General features: G+C 48.0%; 1 protein-coding gene across 1 annotated transcript in view; it reads left to right on the top strand.

Annotated features, from left to right (window-relative positions):
- Positions 1-20368, top strand: part of WSCD2 (WSC domain containing 2) — a 98573-nt gene that overhangs the window by 41941 nt on the left and 36264 nt on the right. Inside the window, exon 2 of the mRNA XM_068562758.1 lies at positions 11947-12894. Within this exon, the coding sequence (XP_068418859.1) occupies positions 12516-12894 (379 nt within the window). The 5' untranslated portion in view covers positions 11947-12515. The remainder of the gene's footprint in view (positions 1-11946; positions 12895-20368) is intronic.

The following is a 20368-nucleotide window of genomic DNA, read 5'->3' as shown; positions in this document are numbered from 1 at the left end:
CAATTCCAGCCCAAGTCTAACGGACATCAAAGTGCACACGCGCTCTCTATCTCTTTCTCTAAACCCCAGCCGATTGTGAAAAAAGAAAATGCAGATAAGCCAAGTGAAAAAAAAAAAAAAAACTACTCCTACACCTACCCTGCAAGAGGTAACATCTTTATGTACATTGGTGAGTTTCCATCCAGCTGTTTTTCTCTGCTGAAGGGGAGGCTTTTGCTCCCAGCACATGACCCTTGGTGTTCTGTAATTGCTGAGCAATTTAGAGATGACAGGAAATATATAATTCATGGGCGCATCTTTCATCCTGGTCGCTGGAAGGCAGCGAGGCATGGCTGTTTCCCAGGGAGAGTTTCAACCTTGACATGGGAGGAGATGGGATCTTAGGGGCTTAGAACACAATTTCAGAATCAGAGAACCTGCCAACGTTGAAACTGACCCTGGAATCCCAGCATAGAATGCTAGAAGTCGGGGCTCCTAGTATGGAAACTTCTAATAGAATCTTTTGAAAGAGCACGAGGATAAAATCTAGAATTGAGCTTTAGAATTGGAGACTACAACTTTGAAAAGCTGGAGTCAGATGGGTCCCAGAGTGGTGTTCTGGTCCACTCTTCTGTTTATTCACAAGAGCAAGATCTAGAACAATGTCTAGGGACATTTTGCATTGTCATAACTGGGGGGGGGGTGGAGTTGTGGGAGGACAACACTGGCATCTAATGGATGGAGGCCAGGGATGCTGCTTTAACATCCTACAGTATACAGGATGGCCTCCCACACCCCTGCCAGCAAGGAATTATCCAATATTCAGAATAGTCGTGTTGAGGTTGAGGAACTCTGGCCTAGACTTTTTTTTTTTTTTAAATAAATTTTACACTTTATTTATTTATTTATGGCTGTGTTGGGTCTTCGTTTCTGTGCGAGGGCTTTCTCTAGTTGCGGCAAGCGGGAGCCACTCTTCATCGCGGTGCGCGGGCCTCTCACTATCGCGGCCTCTCTTGTTGCGGAGCACAGGCTCCAGACGCGCAGGCTCAGTAGTTGTGGCTCACGGGCCTAGTTGCTCCGCGGCATGTGGGATCTTCCCAGACCAGGGCTCGAACCCGTGTCCCCTGCATTGGCAGGCAGATTCTCAACCACTGCGCCACCAGGGAAGCCCTGGCCTAGACTTTTGAAGACATGTGCTGGCTTATGCTTTTGACAATCCCAGGAGCTAAGAGGCTATGTTTGGTCAAAGCGAGAAGCTTCAGCTTCTTGTTTTCCTTGCAACACTAAACATGTTTCTTGGGCAAGTCACAGAGCGCCCTCTGTGTCTCATCTGTGAAGTGGGCTGAAGGATTCCTGCCACGTGCTATAAATGGGGATGGACCAGTAGGGATGGGTACGTATGCATATGTGCTGTGAGGGACGTGGGGGATGCACATGTTCACACATGCGTGTCTCGGGTGGCACATGCACCTGTGTGGTCGTGTGCCCCCTCAGTGATGTCCAGATGGTGAGCCAAGAGGCTGCCATGTTGGTCAATTTCTGGCATTGGTTGCCCGCGTGGGATGGGACATCTTTCTGTTGGATGCCAGAACTCCTTGGGCCACGGAAGGACATGGTGAAGATACCTCAGGGGTCTGGGGACCCCTGTGCCTTCTAGAAGGGGTTCACTTCCCGCATTCCCAGCTGAGGAGCCCCAAGAAGGGTGCCAGCTTACCGAGCCGACTCCCTGGAGAAAGGCGCCTGGACGTGAGGGCTTCCGAATCAAACCGCTCACCCTGCAGAGGTCAGAGGAGGGCACTGTTGCAGGAGGTTATGATTAACATCCTGGAGTCGGACAGGCCTGGGTCTGAGTCTCACTCTGCCGCTCCCCAGCTCTGCCTTCTGGTGAGTTGGCTGACCTTCCCTACCTCGACTGCCTCATCTGTACAGTGAGAATAAAACCAACCTACCGAGCAGAGTCACTGGGGACAGTCAATGACACAGTTTAGATGGAAGGGCCTGGCACATAGTAGGTGTGCAATAAATAGTGGTTCATCCACTTTCCTTCCTTCCCAGGTAAGGTGCCAAGGCTTAAGGTCTGAGTCTGGATGAGTCACTGGATGTCTGTGGGGAGTCCCTCCACCTTACCCTTTAAGCCTCAGTTTCCCCATCTGTCAATAAAGAAGCTGGCCTGGGGATTGTGAAGGCTCCTCCCTCCAGCTCTGATGGGCTCTGAGCCTACCTGTTAGTCCTGCTCTGAGTCAGTTGCAGGGGGCCGGTGACCCCTCCAAGGGCACTGGGTGCTCCATGCTGGAAGAGAACTTGAACCCATACAAGTGGGCTATGGGCAGAGACCCCTCCCCCAACACACATATACACACACATACACACCTACACACTGGCTTAGACAGAAAGACTAGGCTTGCTTGACTGGAGGGTGGGGACAGTGGTTCTTGCTGGCGAAACCCCTGGTGGAAAATTCCTCTCTGGGAAGAGTTGCTAATGAGAGCTGTCACTATTCCTAAATTAGAGCTTAAACCTCCATGGCCAGCATGGAGCCTGCAAGCGGCAAGTCACCCATCGTGGTAGGGTGGGAGGTGATGGGGGCTGTCAGGGAGAGGCATGGGCACTGGGAAGAAGCCTGGAACCAACTCAGCCCTGGCCTGGCTGTGTGACCCTGGGCAACTCTTTCAGCCTCTCTGAGCCACAGAGGCATGGCCATAGCCCACTGGGGCAGGGAGGGTCCTTAGGGGACTCCTCCTCCACCCTCCACATTGTATACCAGAAGAAACAGGTGTGGGTCACACTGCAGTTCAGAAACAGTCCTGGGCAGAATCCATGGCCCCTGCAGGATGGGGTCCTGCTCCCCAGCCCCTACTCTCTCCACTCCGACCCCGCCCCTGATTCAGCTTCCTGGGATGTTTGGGGCCCTTTCCCACCTTGCAGTCTGCATTGTGTCTTCTCAGCCTGCAAGAGTCTTGCCCCAGATCTTCCCATGGCTGTCTCTCATTTTTCAGGTCTCAGCTCAAATGCCTTCTTCTCAGTAGGTCCTTCTGTGACCACTCTACCCAAAGTAGCTCTTCCCTACTATTCTCTCTCAAATGATTTTTATGGACCTACAGGGAGAAATGCACTTTACATTAGGACCCAGTATACACGCACACAACTAAAGCAAAAGGTTCACAAAATCATACTCCTTACTGCATGTGAGCCAGTAATAATTCACTCTGTTCATTCCGTTCCATCCCATTCCTTCCCCTCCCTCCTTCCTTCTTCTCTGTTCTCTGCCACCCCCTGTAGGTCTGCCCCTGTGGGTAAACATTCTGCCCGGAACCAGCATTGTCATCCGTTATCTCCCCCAGACAATTAGCAGCCTATTAAGGACCTCTATGCAAATGTGCACTAACTGACCCACAAGACAGCATCTCCTGGGGGAGAAGGAGGACTCCAGATGGCTTAATGATAGGGATTTAGGGCCTTTCTTTAGAAGTCCCTGTTGGGGAGGAAAGTGCTCTGGGCTCAGAGAAGGGCTGCCAGCTGCCTGACAGGGAAGACCAGTGGATTGGGTGACCCTTTCATCAAACCTCTGGACAAGGGGAACTGTCATTTTACCATGACCTTTATCCCCTGCCCCACCCCTGTTCCTTCCTGCAACTCTTTCCCTTCTCCCCAGCTCAGAGTTTAGATGGCTCACTGACATCTACTCCAATGGGTCCATGCCTTTTCAAGTATATAATTGCCTTCCCTTTTTAAAAATTGACTTTACTTTTTAGAGCAGTTTTACATTCACAGCAAAACTGATCAGCAAGTACAGAAATTTCCCGCAAATCCTGCCGCCCCCCACCACAGACAGCCTCCCCTGCTATCAGCGTCCCCCAGCAGAGGGGACATTTGTTACAATTGATGAACCTACACTGACACATCATTATCACACAAAGTTGATAGTTTACATTAGGGTTCATTCTGGGTCGTGTACATTCTATAGATTTTGACAAATATATAATATTTATCTACCATTGTAGTATCATTTAGAAGAGCTTCCCGACCCTAAAAATCATCTGTGCTCCACCCATTCATCCCTCCCCTCCTAACTCCCGGCAACCACTGATCTTTTTGCTGTCTCCATAGTTTTGCCTTTTCCAGAATGTCATATATTTGGAATCACACAGCATGTAGCCTCTTCAGATTGGCTTCTTTCACTTAGGAATATGCATTGAAGTTTCCTTCATGTATTTTCATGGCTTGATAGCTCATTTCCTTCTAAAACTGAATAATATTCCATTGTCTGGATATACCACAGTTTATCCATTCACCTACTGAAGGGCATCTTGGTTGCCTGCAGGTTTTGTCAATTATGAGTAAAGCTGCTATAAACAGCTGTGTGCAGATTTCTGTGTGGGCATAAGTTTTCGACTCCTTTGGATAAATACCAAGGAGCATGATTGCTGGATCATCTGGTTAGATGATGTCTAGTTTTTGTGTAGTGTACCTTCGAGGACTGACTGTAGCTAACTCTTATTGAGTCCCCTTGGTTAAGAGTGCAGGTTCTGGAGCCAGATTGCCTGGGTTTGAACTCTGCTCCAGCATTCCTAGCTGTGTGACCTTGCACAGATGACTTAACCTCTCTGAACCTCAGTTTTCTCATCTGCAAAATGAGGCTAACCAATGAGACCTTTCGTATAGGATTGTTCTAAGGATTAAACAAGCTAATATGTAGAACAGTGCCTGTCACATAGTAGGTGCTCAATAAATATTAGCACATGCTATTAGGGTGCTATGTATTTTAAACACATTAGCTCATTTAACCCTTATACATTCCCAATGAGGAAGAGTAGATTGGTCCTGTTTTACAGGCGAGGAAACTGAGTCTCAGAGAGGCCACTTGCTGAAGATCACACAGCCACCATGTGGCTGAGGCAGGTTCAAGCCAGAAACATCTGACACTAGATCTGACCTCTTTCCATGTTTCTCCCTATGGCTCAGCCTGATTCCCTGTAACAAGTGATGATGGCCATAAAGTTTGCCCATGGAGCAAGAGGCACTGGAGTCATTACCCAGGGAAACAAAATTTTAATATTTATTTATAATGGGCACCATATGTTCCCTCTGATTTTTTAATTTAATTACATCATGGCAGATGGCTGGATGTTAAAGGACTTTAAGCTAATGGCACTTTGCCTTCTCATTTATTTTCTCGAGTTTTGGGAAAGACAGATGAAAATGGGCATGGATGGTGAGCTGTGAGTGCTGGGCGGTGGCGGGTGAGTCTCTGCCCTGGAAACCAAGGGAAGGGAGCATAGGGGTTCTGGAGACTCTTCCTGGGAGATGGGTGAGGATGCAGGAGGCAACATGTCCTGTGATCAGGAGCCCGGAGCAACGTTCCTCCTGTGTGCACACACAAATATGTGGAATCTTGGATGAAAGCAATCCCCTTTTTTTGACCCAGGAAGTAAGTCTATATGTACAGAAGTGCCCATTGCAGCTTCGCACAGAGTGGCCAAAAACTGGAGAAAAGAACACAATATGTCCATCCTGGGCACGATGGGCTCATTACACTACAGCGCACCCATGAGTGGGAGGATGTGTCCTGGAGGGGGTTCACACACCAGGTAGGGGTGCAAAATTCTTCCCCAGGGTTAGTTGGGGTAATAAAATTCTGGATTCCTAAAGACCGTGAGTGAAAGCCACAAGACTGACAATTATAATGGTATTTCTCAGACTATTTCATTACCTCTTTCACTGGCCAAGTGACTGGTCCAGGAGCAAGAAGGATGAGAAGGAACTTTGATTTAGAGGAATGGGGGGTTCATTTACCTGGAGAAGAAGTGTTTGAGGGATGTCTCCAAGCTCAGGAAGCTTCCTTCCTTTGAGGCTGGGATTCAACTGAGAGATGCAGAGTGTAAGAGAAAGGGCTAGCTGTCCTGGTGGTCTGCTCCATGAGTGCCATTACATCATGACGTTGAGACTTAGTTCTGCACTTGAATTCATGCCCCACTTCTTGCTATCTGTATGTGTGGGCAAGTAACTTAATCTCTGTGAGCCTTAGCTCCCTCATCTGTAAGATGGGTATAATCGTGCCTACACTTCACATTCATGAGAGGTCCTATATTGCCTTCCAGGAATCTGGGTAAAGATCTACATTTGGGAGGTTTTGCATAGCACGACTTATTTACAAGGAAGGAAAACTGGAAATATTTTACACATCTAATGATAAGGAAAAGATTGGATAAATCAAGATATATTCCAAGTAATGGATTGCATGAGTAAGTAGTTTATTTAGGTGAAGAGCACGTTAACCCCTTTCCTTCCCTGAGTGGGTAAGGAAGACAGGGAAGGGAAAACACCAAATACAGTGTGGTGCTGTCAACTCAGTTACCACTGAGGGTGACTGAGGCTGGGGAAACTCAAGGAGCCTGTGCAAACACAGCCTCAGAGTTACTCTATCAGTGGGGTGAGGGAGCTGGGGCATTTATACACCAACTCCCATCAGTCATTCATTGAGGCTGCTTCCAAATGGCATTTGGAAGTCAACTCTATAGGTAGGGCACATACAGCATCTATTACAGATCTACCAGACTGGCAGAAGTGAAAAAGGGTGACAACATTAAGTGCGGACGGGATTTGTAGCCATAGGCGTGCTCATATACTACTGGGGGGAGTTGTCACTACAGCCGCTTTAGAAAACAAATCAGCATTTCTTGGGGTAGTCATAAGATGCTCTCACAGTAGGACCCAGCAATTTCACTCCTAGGTATACACACACCCTACATTAATTCTTGTACACATGTATCAGGAGACAAGGATGCGAGTGTTTGCAGCAACCAGGGAGGGGATTCCGTTCTGCCCAAGCCATGTGAGCTGAGCATTAATGATGAGGAAGCCCTGTGAAGGAAAATGGGATCCTTATACCAGGAAAAAAGGGGCACTGGGAGGCAAAACCACATATATTCTCTACAAATCATAATAAGAAGTAACACTTGGGTGACACTTGTACATATTAATTCAATTTAATATTTAGTCCTCACACCAACACTATGACATAAGTAGTATTATTTCCCTCATTTTATGGATGGGGAAAGTGAGGTTAATAACCACCTCAAAGGGTTCTAGTGACGATCAAGTGGTGCAATGGAAATAAGATACTCAGCACAGTGCCTGGCACATAGTAAATGCTTAACAAATACCAGTGATTTCTGATATTGTTATTATTTGGCCTGGGCTCTCAGTTTCTTGGAGAAAAACTGAAGAAACTGAACTGTCACAAACCTGGTTTCTCAGCAGCTATTTCTCGGCAAGTTTGGATGGTCAGGGGGTCAGCTGGTGCCTGGGCTTATGCCCTCCAGTCAAATTCAAGGAGTTGTAGAGGGAGAGCCGGCCCCTGCCCAGCCTCCTGGGCTTCTAGCCAGACTTACCTGCTCCCCAGAATCTACGGCCCCTCCCAGGGAGGGAGCCACGGGGCAGGCTGCACCTCCTGGTCTCCCTTCCCACAGGGCAGCTCTGCCCTGTCCATCATTCTCTTGGCAGCTCAGCACCCGAGGTTCATTCTGGTGCTAAAAATAGGCTGTGTTTAGACACTCCAGGGCTCCGGCTGGAAACACGAGCTATAGTAACCAAAGACTGTCATGCCCGCAAAAGGGGGCCTCTCAGCCTCACCCTCATGGCAGCTCACACTACCCTGGAGGCAGGGTAGGGGGCATCCACCACTTTCAACAGATGGGGAAACTGAGGCTCAGAGGGCGGTTTCATGTAAAACACAGAGAGATGAAGCAATGACAGCCAGCTTTTAGCGAGCGTCAGCTCCGCCCCTGTGGCTTATCTCCTCAAGTCCTCCCTAAACCCCGGGAGGGAGATTCTATGGGCCACACTCTGCAGAGAGAAATGGGCAGCTCAGAGAGGTGAAGACACCTTCCCGACTCGCACACCCATAGGTTACGGGAGAGGATGTTAGTGTGATTCTGGCTTCCAGCATGTAATGAATAAACAGAAACTGAGAGGTGAAGGGGCTTGCTGGAGGCCAAGCCATGTCCCCTGCCCAGGGTTGGACAGACACAAGCTGTGGAGTACGGGGTACCATCACACCTGCCTTGCAGGTTGCCAGGAGGGAGGAGTTTGTGAGAAGATGTTTGTAAAACCTCTAAACACAGTGGTCAGCCTATGGTAGGTTTTCAACCAATGGCAGTCAGCTTCATTCCCCAGTTCTGTCTGGACAGACAGAGGCAAAGAGAGATTGAGAGAGACTTGGAGAGAGAGAGAGGGAGAGACAGGAGAGAAAGGATGATGGATGGGCATGAGAGACAGAGAAGGTATCCTGGGGGAAGTGGGACTGTGGCTCAGTGGGGGGCCCTGCACCCCAGGACCACGCAGAGCTGCCTCCACAGAGCCCTGAATTTACGGCTCCCTTAGGCTGTCATGCGGGGCGTTTGGCACATGGCACAGACCCATTGGTGTAGGTTTAAGCCCCAGGGAGAGGTCAGTCCTCTGAGTCTTCTCACTCATTTTCTGCACTAGTGTTTCTTGGGGACCTACTGTGTGCCAGAGGCTGGGGCTGACACTGTGAGAGCACAGGTCGGGTCCCATTTACATGGGGCTCAGATTCCAAGGTGTTCTCCGTCCAGGTGACGCCCCCACCTCCTGGCACTGGCAGGATGGCGTGGGTGACTCAAGTCAGAACCCCTCTTCCCCCGCTCGCTCCTCCCACCACTGCTGCCTCAGTCTCTTTCTGTTCCCTGCCAGCTTCTAATGAGCTCATTATCCTCTTAAAACCCATTTGGCACCCACTTAGAGGAAAGATGTGTTGAAATATAAAAGAATGAGAAGGGAACAACAAAAAAGAACTACACCCAGAAATATCCTCGGAGAGTCAATAAGCCGCAGGGAACAGAACAGCTGAAATCTTTGCTGTCTTCATGCTCGCAGCAAATGTGCTGCTGTAGCAAGTGGCTCTGATGGCAGCTCACATGTGCTCACGAGAGGGGCAGTGGCTGGAGGCTTTTCTTGAGCACCTACTATGTGCCAGGCAGTCTTCCTACAATTTTTAATGCAAGCCTGCCAGCAATATTTGCGGGGCGGGGGTGGTGTCAAGCTTCTTATTGTCCACTCCCCAGGAAAGGAGCCTCAGTCAGTGAGAAGAGGTGTCTTGCCCCAATCACATAGGTGGCGGGCGGAAGAGGCAGGGTTTGACCCCAGGTCAGTCTGCCTCCAGAGGCCATGCTCTTGCTTGCCTGTCTCTGGAAGGGCTGGTGTCCCCTGCCCATTCCCTTGAGGGCTGCTGGCCTTTTTTCATCCTGTCCCAGCTGCAGAAATCTCTGCCATGTGTGTGATCTACATGAAATGCCGTGGGGCACAACTCACTGCCTGGAGGCTTTCTAGCTGATAAGAGACTGGTGAAACTTCAGTTAGAGCACAGTCCAGACTTCTGAGCTTGGCATTCAAGGCTCCCCATGGTCTGACCCCACCCAGCGCTTCCCTGCATTCTCACCATGCCCTAAGATCCTTGGCTGCCTCCACCCCAGTGCCCCGCCGGCGGTGTGTGCTGTTCCTCCTCCCTAAGGTGTCCTTCTGCTGTTCCTTCACACAGAAAGCTGACTCCCCTTGCAAGGCCTGCCAGCTTAAAGACCCCTCCTGGGAGAAGCCCTTCAGGGCAGCTACAGACCCTCACTTCTCTGGGCTCCTGCATTCCAGGGCTTCTTACCCCGGGGTCCAGAAACCCCTTGACATTGTAAGCCAAAATCTAGGAGCTTATGTGCAAGGGCTCTTTTCTGGGCATATGTCTATAGTTTTCGCCATATTCTCAAAGGGATATAAGTCCAGAATAGGCGTGTGGTTAGGAATACAAGCTGTGAAATCAGATGGGCCTCGGTTCACAATCCAGCTGCAACTTCACAGCTGTGCGGCCCTGGACAAGTTGCTTAATAATTCTGAGCCTCATTCCTCGCCTCTGTAAAATAGATACAGATCTCTCTCATTGAATTGTTATGAGAATTAAATCAGAGTATGTAAGCATTTAGAGCAGTATCTGGCACATAATAAGTGCTTGGTAAACATTAGCTATTAATATTAATTGCTGCTCTATATCATATATACATCTGCTGCTCTATACATATATACATATATACATACTATGGGATTTATCATTGTCTATGTAGTATAGTGATTTAGTATAGTGATTGTTTAATTGCTGGCTCCCTCAGTAGACTCTGAATTCTCTGAAAGCAGCAACTCTGAATTATTTATTTCTGCATTCCAAGCACACATACAGTAGGCAAGCAACACATGTTGTTAAATGAATGGAAGAATGGGTGGATGAATGGATGGGTGGAGAGTTGGATGGATGAATGGGCTGCTACAGTTCAGATGAATGGATAGATGGATGGATGGACGATGGATGGATGGGTGGATGGATTAATGAATAGATTAATGATGAATGGATGGAGGGGTAGGTGAATTGATGGATAGATTAAAGAATGGATGATGGATGGGTGAATAGATTGTGACTTGACGGATGGGTAGGTGGACTGCTGGATAGATTAAAGGATGATGGATGGATGGACGGATGGATGAACAGATAGTTTGACCCTGCAAGAGCATGGATTTGGGGCTGTTTTGTTCATTTAATATTCCAAGTGCCTGCAACAGTAGCTGGTGCATGTAGGTGCTCAGTACTTAATTCCTGAATTAATAGGATGGCATATGGAGGGACACTGGACTCTACCTTGAACCACAGTTAAACTCCCATGCTGCTGTCTGGATTGGTAGGGGCTGTTACCATTCAAATCACCCATTGGCTGACAGCTGAATTCTTTGCACTGGCCAAGATTGTCATGAGGCCCCCTGCTGGTGGTAAAATGAAACAACATAGGCCAAGTGGAGTCTTCTATTTTCTAAATTTGATTCTATTTTCCTCCTGGCTGATGATTCTGAATGTTTACTCATAAAGCCGTGGTTCTCAAACCTTTGTGCTCATTACCATCACCTGAGGGCACCTTGTTACACCTGTAGGTGTCCTCTTCAACCAGAGATTCTGGTTGGAGAGGTCAGGAAACTTCATGTTTAACCAGGCTGCCAAGTGATTCTGAATCAGATGCTCCTCAGACCACACTCTGAGGGACCCTCAAAGGATGAGCCACTGCTGGTCATTGGGAGGCAGTGGAGATGGGCTGCTGCTTCGGGGGCTGTCTCTGGATTCCCAAGTGATGCCCAGACCATCACTTGCAGAAAGAGCGTCAAAAAGGCAGGGGTTCAGAGCTGCAGTTTTGTGTTTGGACCATCCTGGGTTCAAATCCCACCGCCACCACTCACCAGTTGTGTGTCCTCAGTTTCCTCATCTGTAAAATGGGGAATAGTTACTTCCCACAGGAACATGGGGAAGAATTATTAATACACATAGAAGGCTTGGCACAAAGCAGGGCATACCAGAGACACTCAATATATACTGAGTGAATGCGTATGTTGCTAAATAATTCTGCTTTCCTTCCTTCTTTTCTTCCTTGGATAGAAGAGAGGGGCTATGGATTTGATCTCTCCCATTACCATGTGAGCCCTGTGAGGGATGGGACTGTGTCTCTCTGGTTTACAGCTTTATTTCCAGCACCTAGGACAGTGCCTGCTACACAGCAGGTGCTCGCTAAACATTTGTTGGAAAACAAAAAATGAATGAATTTGATCTGGTTCAGTACCAGCCAGGTCCAGCAGACAGTTCAGCAAGTACCTAGGAAGTACTTTTTGGCCTTGAAGTAACCCACGAATCAGTGTATATTTGACAAATATGCAGACGTGTGGGGCATAAGAACCTGTGCTTGTCCAAGATAAAGCTTGCCCTCAAACCAGGACCCAGTAGGATTCGCTTCTACCCAGCACTGCTGGGTGCTTTGAGCCACTGGTTTCCTCCCCTCTCTGACTCTGCATCCCCCCTTGAGAATGTTCAAGAACGCTTCGAGTTCTGGCCTCTATGAAGAGATTTCTTATGCCTGTACCTGTGCTGTTTTGCAGGTGACAGCCCTGAGCCGGAATGCTTAACCGGATGAAAGCCCGCTAGCTTCTGTTTCTGCCAGGTGGACACGCTGAGCTTGGTCCCCAGCTGTGGAAGAGGCCAGACATGGCCCTCAGTGAAATAATCCAGCCCCTATAGGCCTGAGCAACTGAGAAAGGGCAAGAAGCGAACTCCAGCTGCTGGTGAACCCTCACAAAATCCTCCTCCGATTGCTATTTTCAAAGTTCTTTGGGAACTCTGAGGCAAAGAACAAGATGTAGGAAAATGGGACCAACTCCTGCGTGTCCTGAGCCTCAAAACCCCTTTCATGGCCCAAAGAAGCTCACCTTGACTCCGGGAGGGCTGGTGAACTCTGTCCTCTATTCTCTTGGCTTCAGCCAAGCATTGGACTTGCCCTCCCACTCTGATCTTGGCAGTCACCTTCGCAGACGGATTAAGACTGAAGACCCCCAGGGGCTCCATCCCTAAGGGAAGCTTGAGAAGCAGAGCCCTGCCTCCATTCCCTCCCTGGATCACACCCCCCAGCCCCCAGCGGAGCCGAAACAATCCAGTCCGGAATGATCCCGCTATGGCCAAGCTCTGGTTCAAATTCCAGCGGTACTTCCGCAGGAAACCTGTACGTTTCTTTACCTTCCTGGTGCTCTACCTGACAGCTGGGAGCCTCGTCTTCCTTCACTCTGGTTTTGTGGGTCAGCCTGCTGTCTCCCAGAACCAGGCCAACCCCGCTGCGGGGGCCCCAGCGGAGGGCGCTGAGCTGCCCTTTTTGGGTGACTTAAATCTGGGCAGAGCCTTCCGGGATACAGGTGAAACCTCGAGCATCGCCCGCAGGTATGGACCCTGGTTCAAGGGCAAGGACGGGAATGAGAGAGCCAAGCTGGGGGACTACGGGGGAGCCTGGAGCCGGGCCCTCAAGGGGAGGGTCATCCGGGAGAAGGAGGAGGAGCGAGGTAAGAGGGGTGAGCATCTGGGCTTGGAAGGTGGCTGAGGAGAAGGGAAGGGGGATGATGATAATAATATAATAACAGCTGCCAGTGTTCAGTGTTTAATAGGAACCAGTCATCATACATGCAAGAGGTTTCACAGGGGAGAAAATTGAAGCTCAGAGACATTAAGTAGCTTGCTCAAGGTCACACAGCTTGTAAGCAGCCAAGCTTAGATTTGAACCCTGAATCTGTCAGAGTCCAAAGTCTGACCCTCCCCTGCAGCCTTTTTTAGCCCTTGTTACATACACTTGAAAATCAAAACACCTAGCATCTATTGAGCACTTACTAAGGGCTAAGTACTTTTCTAAGCACTTGACATGCGTTGAATTATCACCACAACTCTATGTGATAGGTGCTATTATTCCCATTTTAAAGGTGAGGAAACTGAGGCACCGAGAGCCCAAGTTTACACAGCTAGCTAGTGGCAGAGCTTCTGCTCCACTGCATTGCCTCTCAGTTCACTTTGCTGGATCTCTCAGTGATGGCACTTGGGGAACCTCATGGCCCTGGGCATATTTCGTTGCGTTTTCTTAGCCTGTCACAGTCAAAAAGGGCTTTTCTTCCTAAGTGCATTACCTCATTTGATTTTCACTACACTCCACGGACTTAAACAAGGAATATGAACTTATGCCCAGTTAACAGACGTGGAAACAGGCTTGAAGAAGGGAAGACACTTCTCCAGGGCCACATAACTGGTAAGTGGTAAGTTCAAATCAGACCCGTCTGGCCTGGATGCTGGCTCTATGACTACCTCCCAGAGTCAGCCAATGTCTGCCCATCTAACCCACATTCTGGGGAGGACCCCACAACCCCTGCAGTTCATGAGATTAACACGAATGGATGTTTCCAGAATCTGGGACAGATGGTTTGGGAGGATCTACGACCAATCAGGACAGAAGGAAAACCTCCCTAGCCCTTGTGTTCCCTGCCACGTGTCACGCTTCTGCTGTGATTCAACCTATGAAAAACCCCTTCTCCCACTGCAGAAGGAAGCAGGACTAATGGAGGGGACTCATCCCGGGGAGCACATTTCCCTGCTTCAGTCCCACCCTGCACCTGGCTCAGGAGCATCCAGAAGACCCTACCGTCTCACCCTCAGGAATTTCCTAGAATTCTGCCTCTTCGAAAACTTCACAGGGAGGTGAAGGGGATTGTGGGAGGTGGCAGAATGGATTGGAGGACTTGGATTCATAGTCCAGCTCCACTCCAACCAGCCGTGTGGTCCAGGCAAGTGGCTTTACCTTCTCATGCCTCAGTCTTGTCATCTGTAAAATGGGAATAATGACCCCCTCCCTGCCAGGTTTCTCCTGAGAGTTCAATGAGACATGGTTATGGAAATACCTAGCACAATGCCTGCACATTAGGGGTGATCAGGAAATTCTTGTGAATCTTCCTGGGTAAGGGACCCCGTCTTGTAGGCACAGTTGAGGCGTGAGGTGCTACAATGATGGAGAAATCATGATGTGGCTTCCCTCTCTACCTTCTCCAATCAGTAAGCTTCGTCTCACCCCAGCCACTCCAAACTCCTTCTGCTACTTTGCAAACCCCAAAGTTTGCCACAAGCCTGCGCCTTAGGATATGCTCCCATCATACTTAGGATAAATTCCAGAGTCCCCACCATGGCCCACCAATCCAGCCTCATGTTATAACATTTCCCACCCCTCCTCACCACACACTCCTCCCCATTATCCTTCTTGCTGTTCATTGAACACACCAAGTCTTATCCTACCTAGGAATCTTTGTATAGATAGTCCTGTCCATCTGGGATGTTCTTCCCCATATCTTTGCATGTCTCCCTTCCTCCCTTCCTCCTGGACCTCAGTCAAACCTTGCCACCCTGTAGAGGTCTTCCTGGACTGTCCTAAAGTAGCCCCACTTTGTGCCTGGTCAGGACCAGATTCCCCAGCTCTATTTTTGTCGCAGTACTTATCACTATCTTAAAGTATCTCATTTTTACTTGCTTTCTGGTTTATAGTCTGTCTCTACTACTAGACCGTCAGCTCCAAGAAGGCAGGGATAGTGCCTGTCCTGGTCACCTCATTCTATCAGCACCTGGGACAGCACCAGGAACAAAGATGGCGCTCAGTACCTACTGGTTGAATGAATGAGTGATTGGATGGACAGATGAATGAATGACCAGCCCTCTGCCTGGAGTGTCTCCACAGGCTTAGCTCTACTCTTCCTCCAGATCTCAGCTTAGCTCACCTCCAAGAAATTGTCCCTGACCGCCACCCCCCCAGGCTCGATCGAATGTTCCTCCTCTGTACTCCCTGTCATGGCCCTTATGTGAATGGTAATTGCCTGTGTTTATCGAGGTCCTTTGGTAGAATATGATTCCCTAGTGGCACAGTTGATTTATCCAACGACAATAACAACATCCCCCCATTTGTTATGAGAATGAAATACCACTGCCACTATTACGAGTAATTATTACCATTTCTTGAGCACCTGCTTCACGCCAGTCACTGCCCCATTTGCTTTTCATGTGTTATTTGAATGGAATGATATGCGTAAAATGCTTATTACACCTCCCGGTTTATAATAATAGGTCACTTAATAGTTGCTGCTGTTAGTAGTAGAAGTAATAGCTAAACATCTATCGAATGGTCATCATTGTCTAGACCATGTTATAAGTGCTTCATTGCCTTATGTAGTTATCACAACAACTCAAAAAGTTAGAGACTATTATCCTATTTTACAAATGGGAAAATTTTAAACTCAGGGAGAAGTCACTTACCCCAGGTTACGCAGGTAGTGAGTGGAAGAACTGAGGTTTGAAACAAGGTCCATTTAATTCCAAAGCTTGTGAGCCTTCTTCTCTACCACGCCATCCCCCCTGCCTCTGGAAATCTTATGTATTTTATAAAATATAAAGAGAGAAGGAAAAGAAAATAAGAAAGAAGCCTGGACCCCAGAGCTCTCAGCAGGCAGCTTTGGAATCAGATGGTCTTATTAAGAAAACACAAATTCAGACTGTCCTTGATTAACTTATTCAGAGTTCAGCAAGGAAAGACAACATATTAGATTAACGCTAATAAAAACGAGATGCTTCCTTGACCTGATGCTAAACACATTTGGCTTTTCTCTGAAGCTGGCAAGGGCTCTGCTTGATGCAGTGATGCAAGACTTAAGCTGTAAAGGATTCGGAGCCCATCACAGCGCAGGAGGTGAGGGTGGAGCTGCTCCCAGGCTGGGCTGGGGCTGGGCAGGAAGTCTGACTTCCTGGGTGGAGTTGGCACCTACAATGTGCCAGTCACCTTGCTAGGCTTGCGAAATCCTGTGCTCTGAGCAGCCAAATGAGGGTTCAAATCCCAGTTCTGCAGCTTGCTGGCTGTGCACCTTTGGGCAGGTCACTTCACCTCTCTGAGCCTCAGTTTCCTTTGGGAGATAAAAAGTACTTAACATCAGATGACTGATGTGATGATTATTATATAAGATAAATCAATAGCATGCTCTCTAAATGCCAGACACTGTTCTAAACCCTTTGCATCTATTACCTCATGTAATCTTCGTAGCAACTCAATTAAGTAGACACTGTTATTAACTCCCCCATACAGGGAAGAAACTGAGGCACAGAGAGGCTGGGTAACCTGCCCAAGGTTATCCAGCTGGAAGAGCAGGTATACCAATATTTGAACCCAGGTGGTTTGAATCTTACACCTGAACCTTAACCGCTACATCGTCTCACTTCTCAACACACAGAAAGTACTCAGCACAGAGTCTGGCATACAGTAAGCAGTTAGCATGTGCCGGCTATTATTATTAATACTGTAATTCTGTAGGAGAAAACAGAGGTGATTTGACTTACCTTAGGTGACCCAGTTGTTGGGACCAGAGCCAGGAGCCAAATCCAGTTTGATTTCAAAGTCTGTGCTGTTTCTGTTTCCCCTAGATTACAGAGCGGGTGGGCTGGGTGTAAAGAAGGACAGGGGGATATTTAGTCAGCACTTTTGGAAGGGACAGCAGGGCACCCACTCCCCATCTCCTCCAGCTGAAGATGCAACCTCTGCAGATTATGGAGGGTCTGCTCTGTGTCGGAGACTGTGTGCTCATACTCAGCCTCACATCAGGTAGGAAGTATTAAACTCTTTTCATGCATTAAGAAACAGAGGCTCAGAGAGAGTAAATGACTTGCCCCCCATGTCACACAGCTGTTAAGAGGCAGAGCAGACTCCAACCCGATTCTGTCTGAATCCAAGGCTCTTATTCTTAACCACTGAGCTATAGAATCCCCAACTGCAATCATTCATTCATTCCATATTTACTGCATGTCTGTATGCCCCGCCCTATGCTGGGAGCTGGAGACACAAGAATGATTCAAGCACAGTTTTTTTTTTTCCTCTGAGGAATAGTCACACCCTCCTGGGGGAAGACAGGCAAGTAAAAGATAAATCATGTTTTCAAAAATAACTTTTTTCTGGATTATCAAAAATAGAAAAATTAGAACACATAGCAAAAAAGAGATAAAAAAAAAAAATAGCCCAGAGTCCCACCATCCAGCAACAGTCCAAGTCAACACTGTTGGTGTATCACCTTTACCTTCCTGTCTTTTTCCTTTATGCGTGTATTTCTAAAGAACAGAATGCTGTATATATAGCATCATATCCTGCTTTCCCCTACTATAGCACTTTTTCATTTTGTTAGAAGTTCTTCCCCAATGGGCCTAAATTATTTCTAATTTGAAAAAATCATGGACAATACTTGGAAAATTGTTTCAGAAAAGTGTTAAGGTGGGGTAAGCCAGGGGACTCTGGGATCCCAAAGGAGGGATCCCGTTCGGTCATGGGGCTGTATCATGGCTGCCTTCCTGGGGGAGGTGATAGTTGAGCTGAGCCTGCAAGATCCATGGGCCTTGACCAAAGTGAAAGATGCATCCCTTCGACCCCAGGGAAGCCTAGATATGAGCAGGAAATTCTATTCCCTGTGCAAGGAAACCCAGACAGCACTGGAGTGATCCTCTTGAAGGACAACTTTCCAAGATGGCGGAGAATCCCCAGCAGGAATATACAGTTTCTCTTCTCCACGAAGAGATCAATCTCACAATCAATCTTAAAATTACCCCTGTATTAGAGTCTGAGGGCTGCGATAGCAAAATACCATGAACTAGGTGTCTTGAAACAACAGAAATGTATTACCTTGAAGTTCTGGAGGCCAGAAGTCCAAAATCAAGATGGGCTCTCAGCAACATGAGAGGCCCGCGCACCGCGATGAAGAGTGGCCCCCGCTTGCCACAACTAGAGAAAGCCCTCGCACAGAAACGAAGACCCAACACAGCCAAAAATAATAAATAAATAAATTTAAAGCAAGCCCATGTTTCCTTTAAAAAAAAAAAAAAAAAGATGGGCTCTCAAAGGCTCTAAGAGGAAATCTGTTCCAAGCCTTTCTCCCAGCTTCTGGCATCAGCAGGCGCCCTTGGCATTCCTTGCAGCTGTATAGCGCCAGTCATTGCCTCTGTTTTCACATGACCTTCTCCTTGTGTCTCTGGGTCTTCAGAGAGCCACTTTCTTACAGGGACACCATTCACATTGGATTGGGACCCACCTACTCCAGTATCACCTCATAGCTAATTACATCACCAATGACCTTATTTCCAAATAAGGTCACATTCTGAGGTACTGGGCTTAGGACTTCAACCTATCTTTTTTTTTTTTTTTTTTTTTTTGATGAGGGGCACAATTCAACCCATAACTATTCCCACTTTTCAGGCAGGAGCTTGAGTAATACTGCAAGGCTACTGCAGTGTCAGGATTAGAACCCAGATCTGGTGGACTCCAAAACTGTTCTTGTAGGACACTGTAGTGCCTCCTGTCTGTGAATCTACTCACAGACAGTAAATAAGAGGAATACAAATTAGCATATGTGTAGCTATCTTTTTAACAAATTACTTCATTGAAGAGAGCAAAATTTCTTGAAAAGGAAGATTAATTGAAGCAAAAGAAAAAAAAAGTAAAGGAAAGGGGAAAAAACACAGTCAGGAGAGCTCCTTTCCAGATGCCTGTGCTCTCCTGGGCTCACCCCTCATGGTTTCTGTGCTTGAGATAAATAGGCAGGCTGGGACAGGACTTTGCCATTTCAGCAATATTTAGATGGCTGCAGAGATAAACTGATAGATTATGTGAACTCGGCCATTAATTCACCCTCGAGTGACCTGTGATTTTTGTCCCTGTGTTGCATACTCGATCTCCCCCTCATCTCTGGGAGATTCTGCCACCACAGCAGAACTTGAGGCGGGGCCTTTGGAAAACGGCAGAAGTGGGTTGGACACTACCCCTGCTGATGAGCTCATTGCTAGCAGGGTGATAGAACTCCAAGGACAGGGTCACTGGTTGCGTTGGCCACAGCCTGCACTGAAGGGTCAGTGGGGAAAGAGTCACCAGCACTTGCCCAGGACAGGGAGGAAACAGACTCAATATCCATTTCCTGACCCAGAGAGCTCAGCCCGTCCATCGGGGCACAGTATGTAACACGTCCATGCTTCTCTGGAGCATCAGTGACGGTACCATGTATCTCTTTTCTCCTCCTGTTGACAGATGAAGAAATGGAAGGTCATCTGTTCACCCAACAAGTCCTTGAGCACCTGTTATGTAGCACATCTCAGCCTGATGCCTGGCCTGTGGGAGGGTTAGGGAAGGGGTGGTACAACATTTAAAAGCCCAGGCTTAGGGGCAGTTGGACCTATGGTCAAATCTCAACTCTTCTCCCTAAAAGACCCTCCCTCTCCCATCATCCCTCCAGGAAGGCCTCTCTTGGAGGATGGAGCAGCCCTTCTCCCAAGCCGAGACTGAATGTGGTACATGGGAAAAAGCAGCCTAGACATGGATGTAGTCTAGACTCTCCAAGCTGGGTGGACTCAAGCAACTTAGCTTGACAATCAGCATATTAGTCAGTGCACCTTTGGTGGCAAGGGACAAAAACCCATCTTGAATCAGCTTAAGCTAAAGAAGAAAATGTATTGTGTCTTGTCACCAAACTACCGAAGGGGCTAGATTTTCAAATGAATGATTTGTGCCCTTCTCTTCCTAACTCTCATCTCTGCTCGCCTCTGACTTAGCTTGGTTCTTCTCCTATGCAGACTGACTTTGATGCCAGGGATTGTGGCTGTCGGTAGCTCTGGGCTTAGAGAATGCCAGTGTCATAACCCAAGGGAAACAGATTTCTTTCTCCCAGCTTTAATCTATAAAAATCCAAAGAATGGGTCATGTGCCCTTCCCTGTAGCCATCAATCACTGGCTGGTGGCAGGTGCAATATGATTGGCTCTTTCAAGGTCAGTGTCTCCTCATGGTCAGGGCAGCTAAGATCTGGGCTTAAATTTTAAGTGAGACACTTCCAAGCTGTAGTAACATAAGCAGACTACATAGTTGCGAATTCTACTTAAAAACGAGTAACATGGAGTAACATGGGTGGTTACCAGTCAGAACATATACCGTATGCCAAAAC

This window comes from Eschrichtius robustus, chromosome 14 (genome assembly GCF_028021215.1).
Source record: "Eschrichtius robustus isolate mEscRob2 chromosome 14, mEscRob2.pri, whole genome shotgun sequence".
Classification (NCBI taxonomy): domain Eukaryota; kingdom Metazoa; phylum Chordata; class Mammalia; order Artiodactyla; family Eschrichtiidae; genus Eschrichtius; species Eschrichtius robustus.
This window is presented reverse-complemented; position numbering and strand designations above follow the sequence as displayed.